Genomic DNA, 25,700 nt, shown 5'->3' with positions numbered 1-25,700 from the left:
ATTGTTATTTCATGTCACCTAATGTAGTTAACTAATATTAACTAATGGAAATGTATTATGAAGTGTTACCAGTTAATATGTAACGCATTATAGCTAGTCTTCAGTGCGACCACACGACAGTATGTTTAGGCAAGGATGTGTATCTCAGGCGTTTAACATGAGGACTTGTGTAAATATTGTGATTCAGAACGCATGAGATATGTGGGTTGCATCAAAACGACCATCCCGGAAGTTCACAGCAGCTGTCATTTCCACAGCTGGCATAAATCTAAACGGGTTCCTGTAACTCCTAGCGAGCAAGCATATTTGATGTGTGAGAGAATGCTATAATATCGCTCTTTCTCTCTGGTTTGTGCCCACCATAATTACAGCCTTTTGTTGCTAGTTCAGAGAGAGCGAGCAGAACAAAGAATGGGATGCTGGGAAAAGTGGGCGAAGCTCCAGAAGCAAACATAGCTCAGCTACTCTCCAGAAGCTTTGTGATGTGGTGATGGCCCTAATTCTGAGGCTTCATATTACTAGCTTACTATAGAAAATAACTTTACTGGAAGCCAAGGTGCAGGGAAAGCTGGGACCAAAGGCAGATATGTATTTCAGCTCCATACGGTTCACTTAAAACACACTGACTGAGTAAGAAAACGCTAGTGAAGAGGCTACACAAAGCCAGCCTTGTGCTGTAGTTGCTCTTTGAGGAAAACAGAGTGTGTGAGAGAGAAAGACAAGAGAGTGGAGGGATGGAAAAGATTATCCATTGGAATGTCTGGGCTGACCTCAAATGGAGCGGACGGGCCCGGCAGCCAATAAGATTGTGCTGCTTAGTGCTCGGCTAATTTCTTCCTGATGATCGAGGCAGTTGTCTCCATAAAGCAGACTGAGGTGCCACAGCGGGCTGAGCTACATCACATGTGTAATGTGTTGGGTTATTTAAGTGACTAAAGATGCCTGTGAGAGAAAACTAAATATTTTGCTAGCATTTGAGGTTTACTGAAAAAATAATAATAATACTTGATTGTTGTAGTTGACATGAAATTGAAAATAGTTAAACAGCGATGGTAATTTATAATTGGGTGTTTTTTCAGCTATGGGCACTTTTGTCCTTTTGTCGTGGTCGTTTCCACCACTCTCATTTCCTATGTGTCTCTCAATTATGTATTATGTTTAATAACATTCCGTGATTTAAATAACAGAAGTAGAATTTTTTATTTTATTTCAAATAACATGGCTCCATTGATTTGATAATGGTAATTTAATAGCTAGCATTTTGTGTTGTCACACCCAGCTCAACGATGCAACCTGCTAAAATTCTAAATGCAGAGAAGGAAAAATGGGAAAGCATTAGGATTTGAGCGAGTTTGACAAGGGCCAAATTGTGATGGCTAGATGACTGGGTCAGAGCATCTCCAAAACTGCAGCTCTTGTGGGGTGCTCCTGGTTTGCAGAGGTCAGTATCTATCAAAAGTGGTCCAAGGAAGGAACAGTGGTGAACCGGTGACAGGGTCATGGGCGTCCAAGGCTCATTGATGCACGTGGGAAGAGAAGGCTGGCCTGTGTGGTCCGATCAAACAGACGAGCTACTGTAGCTCAAATTGCTCAAGAAATTAATGTTGGTTCTGATAGAAAATGTGTCAGAATACACAGTGCATCACAGTTTTTGTTGGGCATGGGGCCCCAGACCAGTCAGGGTGCCCATGCTGATCCCTGTCCACCGCCGAAAGCACCAACAGTGGGCATGTGTAGGCCATGTACACCCTTTCGGTATTCAGTATTCGCTGGTGGCTGTGGTCTCTTTCAGCAGGATAATGTGCCCTGCCACAAAGCAAAAATGGTTCAGGAATGGTTTGACTAGCACAACAACGGGTTTGAGGTGTTGACCTGGCCTCCAAATTCCCCAGCTATCAATCCAATCGAGCATCTGTGGGTTGTGCTGAACAAACAAGTCCGATCCATGGAGGCCCCACCTCGCAACTTACAGGACTTAAAGGATCTGCTGCTAACACCTTGGTGCCAGATACCACAGCACACCTTCAGGGGTCTAGTGGAGTCCATGCCTCGACTGGTCAGGGTTATTTTGGCAGCAAAAGGGGGACGAACACAATATTTGGAATTTGGAATAATGTTATGCCTGAACGGTGTATGTATATATATAGTGTTTTGTGAGTAATGCTGTACTTGTACCTATTCAAAGAACCAGTTTTTTATTTACTTTTGCTCTGCAAACAAGCAGAGATGGTCCAAACTGTGTGCGGCACTTCGTTCACGATAGAGACGGGTGATTTATAAGGTTTTACCCACAGTTTGAGGATCCAATGGTTAAATATTTGCTAAACCCACAGACAGACTTAAAGGTTAGTAATGATTTATGAAAAAAAAATGTATTACTAAATATGGAGATACAAGTTTTCCACCCGACAGCGACGATGTGTAATAATTCATATTTCTATGTGGATTTTCTATTTAAAGAATGAAAGTGACTGAAAGATAAGAATAAAACAAAATCCATCTATAAAACGCATTTGAAACATGGAAAAAATAAATGATGAAGGGTATGAAAACAATTTCAAGACAACATCTCATCTGTTTTAATCAAAATCATAAAAGTGTTTAGTTAAAAACAACAACAACACATGAACCTGCTCAAAATCAGCAATTTAATGCAAATCAAAGTATCCAATCTAATTCCATTTTGAATCTCTGGATATGGTGCACTCATGGTATTCAGAGGAGCGGCTAACGACACAGAAGCTGGAGGGAAGCTATCCATCCTGGAGCTGTATCAGCTTTAATCAGCTCCTGAGGTCTCGCTGAGCTCTCTTTATCTCTCTGGCACAGTCACAATGAAATATTATCTCATTTCTGACGTCCCACTGTTAAACTGCACCTATCAGTTTTTTTTTTTTTTAATTTCAGTCAAAGGGAAGAGATAGAGGAAAATGAACACAAATCACTCATCTGTATCAAAAACAATATCATTTTTCATTTTGAATTCTTGCTCTATTTGCTTTGAGAATCTGGGAAAAGTTTTTCTTGATCTTTTAACAAGCGCAATGTGACAAAGGATTTTTCAGAAAACTCTTTAGTGACTGAGGTTTATATTGGCCTTTTCGCAGGACATTGATGGTCTGTGAGAATGAAATTAAACGCACATGCCTCCCCCAAAACAGCTTGTTGGGCTCAGATTGGCAGACGCACAGTAAAAGCTCCAGTTCTCAGGGCACCAGGCCAGCCATCCAGTCCCACCGGTGATTGTGCAAGAATGTGTGTGTGCATCTTTGTGTTTTTGCAACCTAAAAGTGGGGCAGCCTGCAATCTTACTGCAGGGATACACTGAGAGAGAATGACAGGATGTCTACTGTCCCGATTTAAAGCAGAAAGAGAGAATAAAGAGGTCTGTAGAGATGGTTTATTGTCAGACATTGAAGGGACACACATCAAATCAGCAGACATGAATCTTTTGTTTGTAGCTGATGGAAGGGATTCTTCATGTGTGTGTTTCTATTATTCATTTGCTCACCTGCTAACCCCAGGAACGTTTGGTTTGATATACAGCAAGCATCACTATAATTAATGCAAATACTTAATTAAATTAAATTTAATATCATTTAATTTAATATTGCACGCATCATGTTATTTTAGTATTAATATATATTTGTTTGTTTTTATATTTTTTATATTTATATTTTATATTTTTCTCTACGAAAATGAGAAATGTTGCCTTGTCTTTAAGTTTTTTAAATATTTTAGTTTATTTCAAGTAATGGAAATTATGGTTTTAACTAGAAATGCATTATTAAATTATCCGCCAATAATCTTATCTGCTGATAAAAGCTATTATTTTCACTATCGGCCATCGGTCGATTGTTTAAAAACAGTCGATGATCAGGGCCAATTGTATCGTGTCATTCAAAAGGGTGCAGAAAAATGTGTGTGGCTGCAACTCATATTGTGTGTGTGGGTGTGTGTGAAGAAAATGTCTCATGTTGAATTTAGAGCAAGTTAACGCAACAATAGCGCATTAACAGTAAAAAAATAAGCAGGCTCTATTTGACCCTATGAATCACCCATAGTTCAAGCCAGAGTTGCTAGATCTGCAGTTTTTTTCCTACACTAAACATTATTTTTAGCGCACATCTCATCCAATAATCGCAAATAGCACTTTGCTTTTTAAATTCTGTCTATTTATCACAAAATTCAAACAATAAATGCGTTTCGAAAAATATGCATGAATATCTAAAGATATGTTAAAAGTTACCAAAACTTAACTTACCGAAATCCGTACTCTTGTAATCACGCAATCAGTGTTTCAACCGTGGAAAGACGCCAGTAAAACAGCTTGTAAACAATAGGTCGCTTAACATTGTATTTAGTCTACCAGTAAAGTCACCCGATGTGCACAGTTTGACAGTTAGCAATAAAGAAACACTAGAGAGGAGCTTACTTACTGTTAATAATGTATATAATAATGTCAATATGTATATAATATATAATACATATTATATATATATATATATATATATATATATATATATATATATATATATATATATATATATATATATATATATATATAATATGTTTAAAATACCTTATATCGAGTTGTAAACAAACATTTCAGTTTTTTATGTGGGTGTAATTAGCCTATTATATCTGAAAATAAATAGCAGTTTAATATAATATCTTTGTTGTTACTGTAATTGTAACCACTGTTATTGTGTACCAAATGAGAGGCTGAATAATATGAATAATTGGCTACCGGTATCGGCTGAGAAATTTAGTATCTGTGCATCTCTAGTTTTAACCCTTGCACACATATAATGTTTTCTTTATTTAAAAAAGAAACAAAAACATTCATCCCAATTAGTCATTTTAATAATTTTTCTATTTTATTTAACGAAGCAAAATTAAAAATCTTTTCAAATACCCCCTCTAGACATACTGTACCAATCTTTTAGACTTATCTGAGTCTCATCTTATAAAAAGTGCACTCAATCATACTAGACCATATTTAAAAGCAATCATTCATTTGTCAATCAATCCTTAAAGCATTGAATTCAAAGCATGTCAGGTCTGTGATCTATTCAGACATGTTGCCACTGTATGTTCACTGTGTCATTTAGACTAATGCATGTGCTCTTTCACTGGCCCAGGCTGCGAGCAGTTCTCTCCGTACCAGCAGTTCATATCTGTCCATCTCTGTGCAAACACGTGTAGCCGAGTGTGTCAGATAGCACTGGCTTAATCTCACAGGTGGCTTATAGAAAGCAAGCTTTCTCTCTGCGCTACAGAGACGCTTATCTGATTGTCTCATTCACTCTAGTCTTGTAGTGGAAACTGATAACATTTCAGATTCAGGGACCAGCTTCCCATGCCCTGAAATCAGACAGACATTGGAGCTACACTGTGCTTGTAGCCTTTACATTAGCATGGTTGGCATGGTTCTGACAATGAAGCAAATAATATAAGCAAATGTTTAATTTAACATGCCAAGAACATATGGACAGCAGATGCTTGGCCCGATATCTGACACAGTCAGCAAGACCTTTAAACAGGTGCATCACCTTGAGCTCTGATGCTTGTATTAGCTCAGCTTAAACAATCTGCTCCGCAGAAATGTGCAGCGACTTCTTGGATCAACATCCTTTTTGTTCCGGAATAATATTCCTTTCAACCTTTCGATCGGATTTTAGGGTTTGGTGTTGGAAGAGTATTAAAGGCTTACTTCACCCAAAAATGAAAATTAGACCATGATTTACTCACCCTCAAGTCATCCTAGGTGTATATGACATTCTTCTTTCAGACGAATAAAATCGTTATATTAAAAATGTCCTGGTTCTTCAAAGCTTTATAATGGCAGTGAATGGTTATGTCGTTTTTGAAGTCCATAAAAGTGTATCTATCCATCATATAACTGCTCCACACGGCTCTGGGGGGTTAATAAAGGCCTTCTGAAGCGAAGTGGCACGTTTGTGAAAGAAAAATATCCATATTTAAAACTTTATAGACTAAATTAACTAGCTTCCGGCAGTCAGGCCTCTCGCGGATAGGGCTCCCTCTTCTCTTATATCGAAATCCTAAGCCATTTCTCTTTAAAAATTCTCGTTTAGACTTCTAATTCATGACCGGTGTTTTGTTTTGCTCTATCCTCTGCGCTTCTACGTTCGTCAATACGCATGCGTCAAGGGTCAAGGGTTACTCTTTTAGCACAAGTCGACGCGTACCACTGACCGTCCAAGGGTTAAGTTTTAATATAACTCTGATTTTATTTGTCTGAAAGAAGAATGTCATATACACCTGACTTGAGGGTGAGTAAATCATGGTCTAATTTTCATTTTTGGGTGAACTAACCATTTAAACCTGTCCTACATTGTTTGTGCTATACATGTGAATAGGTCTATACTGTACACTGTAAAAAATTTAAGGCCTCTCCAATTCAAAATTTTCTAGTGAGCGATCACATCTAAATTTTTCAATTGGCCAAATTGAATTTCTGTGAACTGAATTGTATCCATTGTGGCAACAGTCTGTTAACATGGGCTCAATTAGAAATAATATGTTGAGCCAATGGAAAAATTTAATTTACCAACACTGTAAAAAATGTCAGGCCTCTCCAATTTAAAATTTTCTAGTGACCGATCACATCTAAATTTTTCAGTTGTCCAAATTGAATTTCTGTGAATTGATAAAATTTTATTCACAGAAATTCAATTTGGCCAACTAAAAAATTTAGATGTGATCGGTCACTAGAAAATTTTGAATTGGAGAAATGTTTTACAGTGAAACTGTTAGATTTGTCCAATTAAATGTTTTAAATTGTAGTCACAATTGTTTATTTCTCACTGCCCAAAAGACAAAAATTACTAAAAACATAGCCTAAATATATTAAGTAAAATACAGAACACAGACAACAGGGTTGACATTTTATCACATTACTTTATTAACAAGTAAATTCCAACACAGGATATTTGGTGAAAATACCTTATTTTCAATAAGCAAAAACTCTGAATACATTCAATAAGTCTTCTGCATAACAGGATGCCTTAATGTGGTGTAGAAAGCGCGGCACTGCATAGGCTAAAAACCTGCAAATAAAAATAAAAACTAACATTAATGACAAAGTTCCCCTGCATCACATCTGGCAAATGACAGAACAGAAGTTACTTCATTTTATAATGAGGATGAGACGAATGAATGGATGAATAAGAAAATCACGAGCTTGACATGTTTGATATTAAAAGGCAAAAACCCTGAAAGAGGCCGACTCCAAATGCAATCTAACGGCACCGGGTCGCATGGCACACATATCACACAAATGACTTAATTTACTTATTACCTATTGTTTTAGACATATAAGACATGAGGAAAATAAAACTATTGGCCACCATTAGAGTAAACGAGGTAAATGAGAACACACGCATGAAACCAATGAATGCATGAACTCGTGATTCTACAAAATGTCTTTTAAACTTCATACCAGTGGCGGCTGGTCAATAGAGGGCGCTGGGGCGCCGCCCTCATCAAAATTCCAGAAATATACATGTATACAAAAATGATATAAAAATTAAATAAAAATAAAATAGTTTACTCATATGATGTGCCGGCTGTTAGTAAGAGCCTCAGCATTTAATAAAAATTGGCTTTGATCGGTTAACTATTTTATATGTTCTTCAATATGTTTCATGCAGTTTCATGCGCGAGGGACGCCGGACAAATGGATGTCTATCTGAGTACAAAAATCTACGGGCAGCATGTGACCTGAAGCTGGTCTCTAATTGGTTTCTTAAAGATCCTCCGCCGGACGCAGGTCGCTGTGTCCCTGGCGAATCAGAATTGGATGCGTGTTATTTTATCCAATCTGATAGGTTCTCGTCACCTGTCATTCAACTTTACATTCTTGGCAACTAAAGTCAAAAGTGTGCGGGCGACACAGTCACTCCGACTCCGCCAAAACCTTGTTAGGAATGGATGATCACTTTCGTAGAGATGGCAGCAGTTAAACCAAATTCTTTCACAAAACGTTTGCTGGAAGAAAAAAAAGGATAAAGGATCCCGAACCGGACCAACACGATTTACAAATCCAGCAGCAGGCCAGTGACAGAGGATGAAGCTGCACTCGGAGCTTCACGCGCTTGTTATGAGAAACGTAGGTGGCTGGCTGGATGTGTTGTTAGCAATGCCCTTTATTGCTTTCCCTGTCTTTTATTTCAAAGTGTCGGTACTGAAGTTTTGTGGACAACAACCGGGGTAAGAGACCTCAAATATCTAACTGAACAATGCAAACGTCAGGACACTACTGAGATGACTGACTTTAGAGTCATTGAGAAATTTGCTGGCCAGAAAGAAAGGAGGGCAAAATGTATGTTCAAGTAGTCAACATGCTAGTCTGTTGTTGCTGTTTTCTTTAGTTTTTCCTTTCCTCATTCAATTATATGTGGGAAATGAATGTGTAAAAAGATAAAATTGAAGACATTGTTTTCTCTTTAATGCTTGAATTTAGTCAACATGCATCTTGTTTTCACCCCCATCACCCCCATTCATACCGGGTCATAAAGCAAAACTCTGGAGAATAATTTCCGTGCTAAATACACACCAACGTCTTTGTGAGATGAATATCTCTATTCTCTTGGGAATGTCTGTTTCGGTCTTCAGCACCTGCTGGTTTGGCTCCGCTCGCCTGCCGCTCCCGCGCTCCGCATTTGAAATCTCCACACGAACGGTTTTCTTCAAGCGCATTTTGCGCATGCGTATACCGTTTTTCGGACATAGGACTTGTTCAGCCAACATGGTTTTTTCACTTCGACTTCATAGATTGACTGAGCACAATTAAATATGTTCGGTGAATATACAATTTTAATTTTGAGTGAAGACCTTAAGCTATGATTAGTACAATGCATCTTTTTAAATAATGATTTGAAAGTCATGTATTGGGCCAATATGTAATGATCAATTTTCACACTTTTTTACAGTGTAGGTCTAAGGAATAGTTTATCCAATAAATAATATCTAGTTTATCCAAAAATGAGAATTCTATCATAATTTACTCACCCTGATATCGTTCCCAACCTGTGACTTTCTTTCTTCTGCTGAGCACAAAAGAAATTTTTTTGAAGACAATTTGGAACCAAACTTTTTTGGTCACCATTGACTTCCATTGTATGCACAAAAAGCCTAAGACAGTCAAAGGAACTCATAGGTTTGGAATGGCATGAGGGTAATTAAATGATGACCGAATTTTTATTTTTGTCCTATCCCTATCCATCTAAAATAAAGTAGATGAATTTTTACTTAAATCAATAGATCATCTTTACTGACATGCACTTTAAAAAAAATTGTATTTATCGGTTAAGGTTAGGGTTACTACCTAGTTATTACCCTGTTATTGTAATTACTTTAATAAGTACATTATATGTACATGGGGAACAGGACTGTAAAATATTGATATTGAACACTGAACTACTATGTACTACTCACATTTAAATTAATAATTTGACACAATGCACTACATACATGTTTGAACATTGTACATATTATAATTACCTGCATGTACATCTGTGATTAATTTCTCTAATTACAGCTTTCCCTTCCCTTATAACCCACCCTTAAATCTACCCATACCACTAAACCTGTCCCTAAACTTACCCCTATCCCATCTCAGTAGAAGCAAAAGTGTTTTGCAATACATCAACACAATAATTACATTTGACTTATTTTTGGATGTAAGAACATTAGACTCACTAGACTCACTCAATAAACCTAATGCTTTTTATGTCCACAACTTTTTAATTTGAAGTCCAGGTGAAGGCTCATGTCAATTGTTTATGAGTTTAAGTCAAGCTTATACAATCAATTTGTTTATTTGACCGTGTCTCAAGTAAGCGTCTCAGACTCAAGTCACCATCTCTGCCAGCAAATCTTGGAAATCACCGTGGGAACTTGCTGTCTGGGCCTTTGAGATGTTGACTGCTATAGTTATTCTCAAATGAAATTTATCAGTGATACTAAATCAGATGAAAGCAGGAAGATTTATATCATGCATCCAGTTGAACTTGTTCAGAACACTTTTTACACTGACCACTTTGTCATATCCGTGATGTACAGTCTCTGTCTGGTGGTTCGAGATAAAAGGTTGTTTAAAATGAAATCACTTTGGTACTGAGATTGAAATATTATGGCCGTCATTTCAAAAGAAAGCCCAGAGGGGGAATAAGGATCATGAATATTTCAGATATCTCAGTGGCTGCCTGTGGTTTATAGACAAGACACTAGACAAAAAATGCTAATGCATTGAGATCGTCAGATCTTTTTTTTCCCCTCTCTGAACAAGATGACAAATGTTGTAAAATGTATGTCCAGTTTATCTGTTTTTAATTTTGAAACATCATCACATTGTTGTAATTTGTCATGAAAAAGTTGTAATAGTGTCTAAACTGGGATTAAACCTGTAGAGGAAATCCCAGACGTTCAGTTTCAAAATATTTATCCTGTCTTTGTTCAAGGTTTTCATTAAAAGTGCCAGCCGGAGATTAATCATATATAGATTAGTCATTGTGCTTTCTATTATTCATCAAACTGCTTATGTTGCATTATTCACTATTAGCAACTGTTTGAACAACTGCATATTTTCTAATTATCTGAATTGGTTGGATGTGTGAAATTATAGTGGCCTCAAAACGGGGATGAATCTTTAGTCAAAACTGCTATATGTGACCATAGTGGGAGTGTAATTAAATCTTTGTCTGCAGCATATGTATGTGTATGTGTGCATGAATATATGAGATATATAGTGTTTATATGTGTGTGAGAGTGAGGAATGGAGAGACGGTGTGTGAGTGAGCATGTAATGCGTATTTATTATGTCGACTAAATGTCCTTCCTGGACGTGATGACCACACGCACTGCGTGATACAAGTCTGTGTTTGTGTAGATCTGTGAAGATCAGACCAGTTAAAGAAAAGTAGAATGAAACAGAGAGAAGGAATAAGGTGCTCATGAAGTGTCAGACTAAACACATAAGTGAGGGTTTGATTTAAACACTCTGTGCTGATTGAATGTAGGAAGCCACGAAACCACTCACTTCCTCTATATTCAAATGACTCTGCAGCACTTCTGAGCTCAGAGCGAATTGAAAACAGACTCATCTGTGTTGTTTATGACTGATTCACCCTTCTTTTAGCTTGTGTCTTGTTTTGTACCTGTTTAAAGAGATCGGTTCGTAATAATCTTGGGAGTCATCAAGTGCTAACCTCATCAATAGGTTGAGGTTGATGATTACTCAATGATGACCAATGCTTTTTTTATATTAATGGTGCTAAGGTAAGCATTATTATTAATAGGTCTCATATGTAGTAATAGGGATTTAAACAAACACATAAGCCTTAGTATTACACTGACAAATGCGGAGCAAATGATAAAACCGGTGGATAAATTCTATACTGATTGCTTTGAAGAAATTGGCTTTTTTGACTTGGGCCAACATAGACTAAGCAACCGTCTAGCAACGCTCTAGAACAACCATTTATAACACCCTAGAAACCACAAAACAACATCCCTCAGTACGTTTACATGGACAACATTATTCTGATATTAATCCGATTAAGACAATACTCTGATTAAGAAACTACCATGTAAACAGCGAGTGCTGATGACCTTAATCTGGCTAAAGTCATACTCAAAGTAAACACAAATCGAATTAAGCCATGTGGAGTATTCCTATTTCATCAACTGTATGTTGATGTGTGAAATTCTGGAGGGAATGTTGGAAAGCATGGCATGGGGATCTAATGACATGCCATTAATCGATCTATGTTCACTCTCTGAAAAAATTGTACCTTTAGGGGTACAACAGCTTGTCACTGGGGCAGTACCCTTAAAAGGACGTCTTTGTACCTTGTTCACCCTTAAAAGGTGCATATTAGTACCTTAAGCCGCGTTTCCACTGCAGGAACTTTCCCCAGGAACTAGGAACTTTGGGGTGGTACTCGGTGTGTTTGCTTGCTGTTTGGTTGAGCTCAAACGAGGTTCGTTCTGCGTTCAGTAAATATTTTCGGTCTCGCTCTTTCTGTCCGATGGCGCGCGTTCGTCTCAGCCATCTCACGGTCAATGTCCATAATAGCTGATTAAAACATACGTTGTCTTATTTTAAATCTAGCTAAAGAGCTTTCAGAATACGCTTCCGTTTTGTTAATTACATCTTTAGTAAACCAATATAACCAGCAAAAGCAGCGCTGCTTGCATCTCCTCCACTTGTTATTGTTGCAGACAGTGTCGCGCATAAAAGATTACTGTCCGTTGCTGACTGGGAGGAGCAGTCGCGCGCTGTCCTACATCACCGGACTAATTTGCCTAATCTTCATGGTACTTTAGACCAGTGGTTCCCAACCACGTTCCTGGAGGACCCCCAACAGTGCACATTTTGCATGTCTCCTCAATCAAACACACCTGATTCAGGTCATCAGCTCATTAGTAGCTACTCCAAGACCTGATGTGGGTGTGTCAGACAAAGGACACATCCAAAATGTGCACTGTTGGGGGTCCTCCAGGAACGTGGTTGGGAACCACTGCTTTAGACCACAGTGGAAACGCAGACAGTAGCAGGTCTGGGGGGAAAAAGTTCCTGTAAAAAAAGTTCCTGGTACAAATTGTTCCGGGTAATTTTGGTGGAAACGGGGCTTTAGAGTAGCAATGTGTACCTTAAAGGTGGAGTGAAACACTAATTTTCAGTCAATATCATGTCAATCTTGAGTACCTATAGAGTAGTATTGCATCTTTCATATCTCCGAAAAGTCTTTAGTTTTATTATATTTATAAAAGAAAGATACGCTGTACTGAGTCTTTCTGAAAAAAGCAGAGCGGATGGGGGCGTATCGTTCGGCCGGAGCTAAAGAATGAAGAGCGTGTGCAGCTATTGCGTTGAGCTATGCATGTTTACATAGAAAAACAATGGAATCGATAGCTAACAACACAAAGACATTTGAAGCAGTTTTACTCATCGCCTGCTACCAACACATATCCGTGAACATTAATCGCTGGGACCGCTCCATCTTTCTCCATTAGGCGAGCTACAAATCCGTAGTTGAACTGTACCTTGTTTATAAACCATCGTCGCTGAAATTCAGGGAACAAACAAACACTTGCATAACTCCGTTGCTGCTCCGGAAAAACATGATTGTCTTACCATGACAACCAAAAACACACTTCTTTGATGACATTGTTGATTTTGTGAAGTCCTGTGACTGCAGCGCAGCTGGCTTCCCTAAAGCGTTTGCTCTCTCGCTCTAGTCGCGCGCACGCCCTTCCGGGAGAAGAGCCCGTATGGCCCGTACAAGGACATTCCGCCCCATCTGACGTCACATATGCCCATACTCTAAAAAAACTTTCTGAAACTTATGAGAAATCGGAAGGAGTATTTTTGGCAAAGAAATACTCCATCAAGCGTCCAACTTTTTAAAAAAAAACTTTGTCCATGTTTAGGATGGGAATCCAAGTCTTTAACAGTGTAAAAAGCTCAGTATGCATGAAACAGCATTTCACACCCCCCCCCCCCCCCCCCCCCCCCCTTTAAAGGGATACTTCACCGCTGGAAAGATGATTGTGTATTTAAATTGGGTCTTTTATGTAGTAGAAATGTGAAATTATTTTAGAAGTTGGTGCCTTCTAGACTGAGAAAAGCCAGAAAAAAAAAATTTCTCATGTGGATGAAAGACAACAACTCCCAGAATGCACTTGCTTCGCTCCCAAATTCCCAAGCCGGACTAATCTTCGTGGTACTTTAGACTGCTATGGAAACGCAGACAGCAGCAGGTCTGAGAGAAAAAGAGTTCATGGGAAAAAAAAGGTCCTGGGACAAACTGTTCCTGGTAATTTCGGTGGAAACGGGGCTTAATACAGCATGAGCAGAACAAGAGTCGCAGCACAAACGCAGCAGGAGTCAGATTTCATTCAACAGAGAGTGAGGAGCTGACAGACAAGATGATCGTGGAAGATTTGGTTTCAAAGCGAAATGTAAAAGCGAGTAAAAAAGTTAAAAGTAATTTAAGTGAGTTTGTCATTGTACCGATTTGTTGTTGTGTTTTTCATTAAGAATAATAGGCGAATGAACGCACAATTCAAGCAACCCGCCTCCGAATTGGCGCTAATTCTAAAACGAAACTAAAATGAACATGACCGCACAGGCATTCATTCATGGCCACATTGTCATTCATTCATGGCCGCACAGTCATTCACGGTGCGTGTCCAGTCTGGCACGTTTTCAGTTCATGCCTATGGAATCTTAACTTTCATAGGAATTAATTGAAAACACTCGCTTTGCTCCGCACCCCTCCCTTATGAATGCCTGAGCGGCCGTGCGCATTTTACATTCTGTGAGTGAGATCCCACCCCTATGGGCGGGTTGAAAACATACAGAACTGGCTCCTACTACTGGCTGTAGTCTCTAGCCTCTGGCCAAAAAAGCCTCTGATGACGCTAAATTACTATTTTTGCGTCATCTGAGGTTTTTTTCCAAAAAAATACAGAAATCTCTCGCCTCAGGGGGACATGAGGGAGGGAAGCACTGTCATTTGAAAATGCTACCGGGTTTCTACTGATACAAAGCTTTAGGGCTGTAATCTCCCAGTCGATTAGTCGATCATTAGTCGATACATTCTGGCTTGACCAAAATTCTGATTGGTCGATTTTTTGCCGCATTCATTTCATCCCGCGTTTATTTCATCAGTTTTGCCGCATTCATTTCATCAGGTGGAAAGCACTAATTGCTAATGGGGGTGTTTTCAGAGCACGCCTTTTTCACAGGTAACAGTCTGTCTTCAGAACACCCCCCTTGTTTTCACTTCTTTTGGATTAGCCCAACCCACTGGAGAAGAGAGACAGATTGAAGTAGGCTGCTTTGCTGTATATTATTTATTTAATTGTGAGAGCGTTTTCCTAGTCAGTCCTCTTCTACCATGTCAACAAAGATATCGGCAGTGTGGCAGCATTTTTTTTTTATAGAAAATGGGAAAAAAAGTTGAATGCAAATTTTGCAAGCAACAGTTTGCATATCACAGCTCGACGACAAACATGTCATATCACCTAAAAACGTTAAGCTAACTTGTCTGTGTTAGGTTGCCCCGTCTGTTTTGAGTAGGCTATATTGACATATCAGAATTAACATATTTCAATGTTTTTTATTTGGAGCCTAATGCGCGATGCACTGTGCCCACTGTTTGTATTCGTTTTGAGCCTATTCTTTATTTTTCATTTATGCACTTTATTTAGTTTCTGCTCTTGATCTGGCTTGTTTAATCAATATTCATTTTTTATTAAAGTGGACGTGCCTTTTGTGTTTAAGAGTAAAAGCTTTAAGTTAATAGTCTATTCATGTCTTAGCCGCTAAGCTGAAATGATAGTGTCTGTCGGTTATTATAATACATGACAAAAACAATTGTCTAAATTATGTTGCACATTCCTCAAAAGTTCTTGTGATGATATCACTAGTTGACAACATAGTACTATATTTTCGGAAATCATAGGCTATGATATTGCGCAGGTGCACGCGATGCAATGCTGTCAGAGCCGACAGACTCGTGTGTCAGACTCATTTCAGTGCAAAATAATGAGGTCAAAAATGATTTAATATACTGCAAATAGCCTACTAGTTTTTTATGTTTTAATCCATTTAGGCAGACAACAAGGCTACCAAGTACTGCACACAGTGCGCTGCTAATTAATTTAACTTTTTTTTTCCCCTGTTATTTTTTGTCAATTTTTTGTCAAAAATTTCGGGACTTCAGTCGACCAAGATTTTCTTTGGTTGATTACAGCCCTACAAAGCTTAATGCTAATCGGTGAAGTAACCCTTTAAGGTACTGAACCTTTTAGGCGTAAAAAAGGTACAATGATGTCCTTTTAAGGGTACTGCCCCAGTTACAATCTGTTGCACCCCTAAAGGTACAATTTTTGCAAATTGTTTTCTGAGAGTGCTCTATAACATGTAAAACAGGAACATGAAAGGAATATTCTAAAAGCGACTCATGTAAACACCTTAATCAGTTTACTCTTACTCTTTCAGTTTCAATTCTGTTCAATTTGGTGTGTTTTATTGGATTGACAAAAACTAAACATTTGTATACCAACACATTTGCAGCATAGTATATGTAAAATGAAATACTGAAGTAAAATATTAGTAGAGATATTATGCAATATTAACAAATTTAATGAATTAAATTGTATTTAAAATATATAAAACTGTACATTTATTTAATAATCAGTTTATTAGCATTAAATAAATATCAAAACGAAATATTTATGGCACATAAATACCACAATGGTAATTCAAAGTGCTTTACATAAAACTGATTAAAATAATAATAAAAGGCTCATAAGAAATAAAAAATAACAATAAAAAGTAAGTAATAATAATAGATTTAAAAAGTAGAATAGAAATAAAATGCAGTGCTCCGTCAGTGAATACACACATCTAAATATGTGTTTTTATAAACTATAAAGATTCTCACTCTTTCTTTGCTTGGATCAAATTCAGTAGCATTGCGAGTTATGATCTTGTCATTTGTGTGTCCATGCGGTTCAGCAGTGTGTTGTGTTGTGATGAAGTCAGCCCTCTGCTCAGCCTTTCCATCATCCCTCATCCTCTGACTAATCAGGGCCCTGCTCTGCTTCTCGCTGCCTCATTAGCGAACTGTAACGATGTTTTGCTCAAATACATTTTGCTTAGGCTGGCGGTATATCCTTATCCCTAGTCTGTTTATCTCCCACCCTTGATTTACATTTCAGTGAGTAGGTGTTTGTGGTGATTGAGTAAACACTTTGTGTGGCAGTATTTATATAGCGGTCAAGTCAAGATTGTTGTGTTTACGCGATAAGGCCAAATCATATTCTTAATTGACACAGAGACACTACTGGTTGTCTATATTAAAATAAAACAGAACCCAAACTCACAGTATTGAGATTTTAATGACATTATTAATGTATTCCGAGGGTTTAGCTTTGAAACTGGACATACACTTGTATGATGCAGGACATACACAATGTGATGCAGGAGATTCTGTGAGCTTTACAGTAGGCTGTAACAAATGATTGTTAACTGGAGATAACTGGAGTATGTTTAACATGAAAATACTATTTCAGTATTTCTACCTCAAAATGTAACGTTTAATTTAAAGGGTAACACTTCACAATAAGGTTCATTAGTTAACATTATAACTACATTGGTTAACATGAAGTAATAATGAACTGCACTTATAAAGCATTTATTAATCTTTGTTAATGTTCGTTTCAACATTTACTAATACTTTATTAAAATCTTGTTAACATTAGTTAATGCACTGTGAACTAACAATGAACAAACCATGAACGGCTGTATTTTTATTAACTCACGTTAACAAAGGTGAACAAATAGTAACAAATGTACTGCTCATGGTTAGTTCATGTTAGTTAAGACATTAATGTTAACTAATGAAACCTTATTGTAAAGTGTGACCGTTTAATGTGTTACTTATTTGTGAAATTCACTAGCAATTTCTGAGTGAAAATTGTTTTGACGTAAATCCAACACCACATATTTTTCAGTGTAGGCCAGTTTTATAAGTTATACTTAGTTATGCTGTAGTTCTCAAAGGAAGGATTTGAGCTGCAGATCTTGCTGTCAGCATCTTAGGGAGAAAACCACAATTTTCTGTTGCTCAAAATAGCGCAGATCCTCATTCAGAATTAGTTTTGTGGTGTATAAATGTATGTGTGTGTGTGAGAGAGAGAGAGGGGGGGGGGGGGTCATCTAATGATCTTCCTACACACCGTGTTTATGATCTGAAATGTTCTTCCAGTGCTCTGGGAATGTGTGTATAGGTGTGTGTTGATGTTTATAGTCTGTGTGAAAGTATATGCCTATACTGTATGGACCTGTGCCCACAAGTTGTGTGTTGCCGTGGGCTGTTATATGTTGGCAGGGGAGAAGGTGTGTGTGCATGTGTGTGGTGTGTCAGAGACACATATCGCTGACCGTCATTTGTTGCCGACTCATACTCTGTCATGTAGATAGGATGAGAAACCAGATCACAACCAATTTAAGCTGTCCAGTGAGGGCTTTCAGACACATTTTTAAAAGAAAACATGAGTGTGCATGAGCTTTCCACTCGGTTAATATATGTTTTTGTACTATGCACATGTTCACTTACCGCTTTTGAGTTTTCTCATGGAGAAATGCTGGTGAGTGTGCAGGGCTGGTTTGGGTTGGCGAAAAAAATCCTGGAGTAAATCCAACCTGCCAAATCTTACTGACTCCTTATAATCTTCAGTGGTTTGGTTTCACATTGTTATGCGCAATAAAGGGGTAAACAAAAAAATTAAAATTCAATCATTTAAATGTGAACAGCATGTAAATAACAGCACACATGTATTTACTATGGTAAAGCAAAATGTATTAGTGTCACTCTATAGGTGTGCCATCATACTGCGCAGCACGACTCAATCCTATACATATTCTATAAACTTAAAGGTGCAGTGTATGAAATTTAGCGGCATCTAGTGGTGAGGTTGTGAATAGCAATCACCCGCCACTCACCCCTCCCTTTCGAAGCACATAGAGAAGCAACGGGGGCCGACACAGGACAAAAATTACGTTGTCGGATAGAGCAGAGAGTGACTAGCGCTCTATAGAAAAGTTTGTCCATTTAGAGCTACTGTAGAAAATTGACGGCGCAAAATGTCGATTTCACTGTAAGGGGACCCGCGGTGTATGTAGATAGAAATGGCTCCTATTAAGGTAATAAAAACATAACGGTACATTATGTAAGGTCTTCATACACCACTGAAAACATAGTTTTCACTGGTTCCTTTGTTTTATGTTGTGTTCTCATTAGGCTTGTTCGACTTCATGCGGCGCCGCAAAGATCGGCTGCCGCCTGTCAATTCTGGTTAGAAAATGTGTCCGACTTTGATCAGTGCTGCAGCTGCCTTACGATCACATGTGCCATCAAAGTACCTCCTCCCCCGCCTGTAACCGGCAGATCTCGCCAGATGGTAGCAGGCTAGTGTAGTTCATCTCGAACAAGCCTATAGGTTCTTGTTTCATTAGTTCTGTCTGATCATTGGTTGTTTTTTTTGTCATGTGATCCCCATAGTCTTGTATTTCAGCCCTTATGTTTGCCATGTTACTTTGTCATATATCGAAGAATGTTATGATGTTCCATGTTCCATGTATGAATTGTTCATTGTTCAAGTTAGTTTTTTTTTTTTTTTCATGTCAGGATTGAGTTTATGTTTTGTTTCACACTTACAAATCAGATAAAAAGAATGTGTATTTGGCGTGCTGTCCGAGGGGAGGGCTCCGAGCTCGGAATTAGGCCCAAACCTAGAGTACACCCCTTGTATCTCTGGTTAGATTAGTAGTAACCAGACAAGTGTGAGGATACGGTGTGGTGGAGGGATGCAGAAAAAACTGTTGAGGAACATAGATGAGTCAGCTATGTATATAGGCCTCCTCTCATGCTAATTGGATAGGCAATTTGAACTTGTTCCTCCTGAAATTTGTTAATAAAACACCATTAAATGGTTCTCCTCACCATCATCTTCATCTGCTCCATGTAAGCTAGCATTACAGCTGACATGATAAATTCATAGTAAAAGCTGTCTTTTTAATTTTTTTGTCCCAATTAACTGTGTAGCCTGTGATGAGTATCAGGACATAATTGGCTTGTTCGACTTCATGCAGTGCTGAGCAGACCGATCAGCGGTTGACTTGAAGCAAATACAATAGATATAGAAAGACAGTTCACTCCTATTACCCATGAATGAGAGAAACTGCAACACGCAATATGGCGGAATAGTCCCGCCTTCTAAAGTAAAAGAGCCAATCGCTGATTAATAAAGTCATTGCGTCACTGCAGCTGCTGTTAGAAGCTCCGTTTCCCATATAAACCTGAGTCTTGCGCTTAGCACTGCACATGCGCATTGGCTCATTTAGCCTGAAGAATAAGCTTTTTTAATGCTATTTGAGCATAAGAAACAACATTTATGTGACAGTTCATGTCAGATTTTGTTGCTGATTTAAAATATGAGTGAACAGACTTTCCTTGATAGGGAATTTGCATTGATGTAGTGCATGCCAGTCAGAGATCTTGTCCGACTTTAGACAGCGCTGATGCCACATGTCTGTCAAGGCAAGTCAAGTCAACTTTATTTATATAGTGCTTTTTACAATGCAGATTGTTTCAAAGCAGCTTAACAGTGTTAAACAGGAAAATAATGCAACAGAATTTTATTCGGCCGTACAGCCGCTCTGGAGAAAACAGTGATGTCATCAGCTCATTTCAACTATCATACAGTGACAATGTGGGCAGATCAGTAATTTAGTTTATATGGTTAATTTAGTTTACTAATTAGATTTATTTGGATATTTAGTTGAAAATTTAGTGTCCCCAAAAAAAGTATGTGACATATGCCATCAAAATGCCGCAAGAGCAATTCGAGAGCAGCCGGCTGGTTCATTTTGCGCTGCTTCTGACACAGCTGTTACATGATTGGCTGGATTCACCACATGACAGCGATCACTTGTGTTGTGTTTATACTAAAAACTTCAGTTCCACTAATGCACATAAATGCTCACAATAGTACAACAGTAAAAACTTGCAATGTTATATTGTCATGTTTATCAAAATAAAACTGATAAAAAAACATAGACCCTACATCATTGATAGTATAGGCTTATTTTGAACTTTATTCTTGTACAAACAGACGCTGTATTAAGCTGTAGGCCTACATAAAGTATTGAATAAAAATGTCTCTGAAACATCTGTGTATTTGACAAATATTACATTTATTTAACTTCAGCTGTGGTATAGTATGCAAACACAGCGTGAGCGTCAGTACAGGAAGCAGAATGTGTCTGATCTCCATTTTCAGCTCCTACCCACCTGTATGCAGCAACTCTCGCCGATTGTTTACATCCAACCGCGGCCAATGTCGAACAAACCTTTTGACGGTTGCCATGTATCTTTGCCCACAGTGAAAAATCCCATTGGTTAAAAAATTCTACACATCTGTATATTATCCAAATCATTTTTGGATAAGCTCAGTAGTTTCCATTTCAGTGGAAAGATGTTACTAGTCACTGGACTTGTAAAGACATGTCAAATGTGATATAGAAAAACCTTGCTGATTTTAACAGAATAACATGATTGTGTTCATGCTTTTCAAGAGACAGAAATAAAAATCATATTACAAACTTCCTTTTTCCAGAGAAACACATTGAATGACTAATGGCCTTGAAAATGTTTCACAATAGACAGATGAAAAAATAAGCTGAAGCTGATGTTTCAATGCAATATTTGCTATGACACTTGAACTGTTACCTTTTCCTGAAATGTGTTGCTGCATGTATAGGAAGATTGATATTGTTTTCATTTCAGTCAAGGTCTTGTAGCTGTGGGGGGAAACAAGGATGAGTAATTAAGTCCTCTGTGTTTTCTCAGCATGTGTTTACTCTCTCTGTAAAGAGAAGGCAAGTTGTGGCTGAAGTCCACTGTGTTATCAGCATAGACAATGTCAACAAATCAACTAACAGTACAATAAATATGTAGGCTATATGGAATAGCAAACACAAACACACACACAAATGTTGTGTTTTCATGTTTTATGGGGACTTTCCATATAGACTTAATGATTTTTATACTGTACAAACTGTGTATTATATCCCCTAACCCTACACCCCTAAACAAAGTGTGTGTCTACAAAGTGGCTGTGTGAGTACCCACAAATAATTAGCATGATAATACTTCTTAAAATATACCTAATAATTAACAATAGCGTTTCAAGTCAGTAAAAAAAATATTATGCTTGCCATAAATAATGTGTTGTTTGAATATATTTAGGGCCCGAGCACCGATGGTGTGAGGACTATTGTAATTGCTCAGCAGATTCTTCTTCTTCTCCCAAATGAATCGCATTTTTGAGGGCCTAAACATGCTCGAAAACTCATGAAACTTTGCACACGTGTCAGAAGTGGTGAAAATGTACGTCTGATATGGCTTTCAGAATTAGGCGTGGCTAAATGGCTCGATAGCGCCACCTACAAAAGTTCAATTAAGCGCCATTCGAGCTAAGTTTCACGTATGAGTATGAAATTCGGTAGTCACATGTAACAGGCCAATACCTACAAAAAAGACCCTGGGTGCAAAGTATGAAAACCCAACAGGAAGTGAGATATTTTTAATTTTCTCATCATATTTGCACAGTCTAATCTAAAAGCCATGGTGATGTTAAATTGCGAAGATCTTGAGTTTTCCCTGAATGGCATGTCCGTGCCGGCCTGACAGTCTGATGTCTCGCCATGACACAGGAAGCTGTTGTAAGTCAGGCATACAATGTCCGATCTGCTCCAAACTTCACATGTTTGATAAGAGTCCTGGCATGAAGACATCTACATATGAGTTTCAGAATTAGGCATGGCAAAATGGCTCGATAGCGCCACCTACAACATTTCAACTAAGTGCCCCTCCCGCTACGTTTGACGTAAAGGTATGAAATTCGGTACATACCCAATACCTACAAAAAAGGTCTCCTGGTACAAAATCTGAAAACCAACAGGAAATTAGATATTTTGAATTTTCTTTGCAAAATTGTTTAAAATAAATGCATGTTGCCCACTCTTTTTCAAAGTTCAGGAACTTTCGGGGGTGGGACTTGGGCGCTGAACATGCTGATTGGTTGAGCTGATGGCGCAGCATTTTATTTCAACCGGCATTTTTAAAAGTCTTTTGCAAGGATTGTTCTGCGTTCAGCAAATATCAGTCTTGCTGTTTCTGTCTGATGTCGCACGTTCGTCTGAGCCATCTCATGGTCAATGTCCGTAATAGCTGAAAACATACGTTGTCTTATTTTAAATCTAGCTTTACAAGCTTTCAGAATACACTTTAGTATCAGTGCTCATCTCTTTTCCGCAGTTTTGTTAATTACCTCTTTAGTAAACCAATACATAACCAGCAAAAGCAGCACAGCTTGAATCTCAGTCGCGAGCAGTCCTACGTCACCGGACTAATTTGCCTAATCTTCACAGTACTTTAGACAGTAGTGGAAACGCAGACAGGAGCAGGTCTGGGGGGAAAAAAGTTCCTGGTACAAATTGTTCCGGGTAATTTCGGTGGAAACGGGGCTTAAGAGGTCATCATACTTTAAGGATATCCTGTAAGTTTCAGAACTGAAAACTTCCTTGTTAGTCCATTAAAAGCTTTTATTGACACCAGGCCCAGCAAACAACAGGTTTTTCAAAGTGGGGATCTATGACGTCAAAGGGAGTCAAGCACCGCTTCTGCAGAAGAATATCAACGCCTACTTCATCACTGCCTGTTTAGCCCCGCCCCCACCGATTCGCGCATTACATGCAATAGAATAGGAAGCCTAAAGGCCTGTTCACACCAGGACGATTTTCGCGCGCGTTTATCGCCGACGTTTAACGCCTCGTGACTAAACAAAGGGCGCCAATGTGAGTGTGCACACCGACACGCAAAACGCCAGCCGTAAAAGCGTCATCAAAAAAAAAACGCCTCTGGTTCGTTTTTTTATTTTGACGCGGTGCGTTAAAAACTGTCCAACCAATGAAAATGTTCACGTGCCTGGAGCTGCTGAAGTGACAGTAAAACACGACTTGGTGGCGCTCAAGCACAAAACGGTCTTGCCGAGCACGCATTTATACGACGAAGAAGTAGTAAGTAGACAAAGAAGAAGATAAGCTGCTAATGCTGCTTGCCAGTTAGCAAAAAGTGTGTGAATGGTTTTGGCCATAGACATAATATGTCTTATGGGTTTTGGCAAGCACGTAAATACTGTCTCTCTTCTTCTGTGTGACAAGCGAGTGTCAGAAGCTTAAAGTGCCACACCACCACCTTGTGTACCGGGAGTGCATCTACTGAATGTGCACGTTCACTCGGCACATCGCCAGTGAAAATCACTTGGTTGTGAACACTCAAGACGCGCCGAAAAACGTCACGAAAAATGCTGGCGATAAGCTCGCGCGATATTCGTCCCGGTGTGTACAGGCCTTAAGGCCTACGTGGTGTTAAACCAGATCAAGCTACCAAGCAATAAAGATGCTGTTGAGGATTACAAATTATTGTGCAGTGCCTGGGCTCGACAGTAATGCAACATGTAAGTAACTGTGTTCATGCTAATGAACACTAGTGTTCTTTCTAATGTTCATTCATTAATAAAGTGAACTTGAACTTAATTCTAATGCCTGATCTGTCACCAGTGATTTCTGAAATGTAATGATTCATGTTAGTGTTCATGACACAGTAAGATGTTAACGGTGATTGAATTCTATAAAGAAAGCGATCAAAGAAAGCTCCCTTTGCAATCGTTAGAGCAGTGCGCACTGCAGCTGTCAATCAAACAGCGTGAGTTTATCAGTGACTGAGTTCTGGACTCCCGTTTTATCCAACGAATCTCTTAACTATATCACGTTTGCTCTGTTAGTTATGATGAAAGCATTCGTTAGTGTACAGAAACTGAGTTGCAATGACGAGATCACTGCTTTCATGTGCTCAACATGTCTGTGATCTTAATTTAATGCCATAGATCTAAATGTAATGCAACACGATTAGTTAACCATGAGAGCTGAAATAGTAAAAACGCGCTAAAAAATACTTAGCTATTTCAAATGGAAAGACGTTAGCCAATCACAGCAGTAGGCATTTACACTGAACTCTATCAGCAGACACGCCCCTTAAAACAGAGCGTTCAGAGCAGAAGGCTAAAATCAGGGTAGGGAAAATGCTTTTTATTTCTAAATTATGACAATGTTTGATGTAAAAAGCATTCTAACATAAGTGCACCTCAGGAAACATCATAAAACAATAAAACAACCCAGTTCATGACGCCTTTAATGTACTTATTATATCAGTTTATTTTATTAATTTCTTATATTAATAATTTTGAAATGTTATTTGTCATAGTTTTTATGATGATTTAGCAACTTCTCTATGACTGAATTAGAAAGTTTTTGTTGCTGCACATTTTTTGCAGTTTAGTTCCAATAGGTGCTCTTTTTGGACTAGAGAAGAGGTTTCTTTGAAATGTTTATACACTACATTAAACTTGTTTACTTCAAAAGTTAAAAAAAATCTTACAATATTGGTCTTTTGTCAACTTTTAAAATGAATGGATAATTATACACTATGTTCGCATTCTTAAACCTTTTCACATCATCTGTTCAGCAGATGTGCAAAATAACCGAACTGAGACACAATGGCATTGTTTACCTCACAATGCAAAATATTCCTGATATTTCCTTTGTGTGTAACTCTTTTTCCCTCTCGCCGTCCTGCAGACTCCTCCGGTCACCTCTCGTCGTCTCCTTTGAGCTCCTCCACGTGTCACCGAGGCATCAGTAACCATCCTCTCCATCAGCCCCTGCTCAGCCCATCCGCTATGAGCTCCAGCCCAGGTCAGCTGCACTCGCCCATCAGCACTCTCAGCTCGCCCATCAATGGCCTGTCCTCACCGTTCCCCATCATCAGCTCGCCCATGTGCCATCCCTCCATGAGCGGCCCGTCCTCCACCAGCATGACCTTCAGACCCAGTCTAAGTCCACAGGTAAGACATCACTGCATTTACTGTGGACTTATTAAGCAGCTTCAGTATGAATTGCAGTGGGTGCAGTGCCAAGTGCTATTGCAGAATCTTTCAGAGGTATGCAACCAATCAAAATGTGACCCGCG

At 38.6% G+C, this 25,700-nt stretch overlaps 1 protein-coding gene across 1 annotated transcript in view; it reads left to right on the top strand.

Moving 5' to 3' along the window:
- Window positions 1-25,700, top strand: part of rxrab (retinoid x receptor, alpha b) — an 87,240-nt gene that overhangs the window by 23,199 nt on the left and 38,341 nt on the right. Inside the window, exon 3 of the mRNA XM_079816114.1 lies at window positions 25,310-25,575. Within this exon, the coding sequence (XP_079672240.1) occupies window positions 25,310-25,575 (266 nt within the window). The remainder of the gene's footprint in view (window positions 1-25,309; window positions 25,576-25,700) is intronic.

This window comes from Gobio gobio (assembly GCF_949357685.1).
Source record: "Gobio gobio genome assembly, chromosome: 4".
Lineage (NCBI taxonomy): Eukaryota > Metazoa > Chordata > Actinopteri > Cypriniformes > Gobionidae > Gobio > Gobio gobio.
This window is presented reverse-complemented; position numbering and strand designations above follow the sequence as displayed.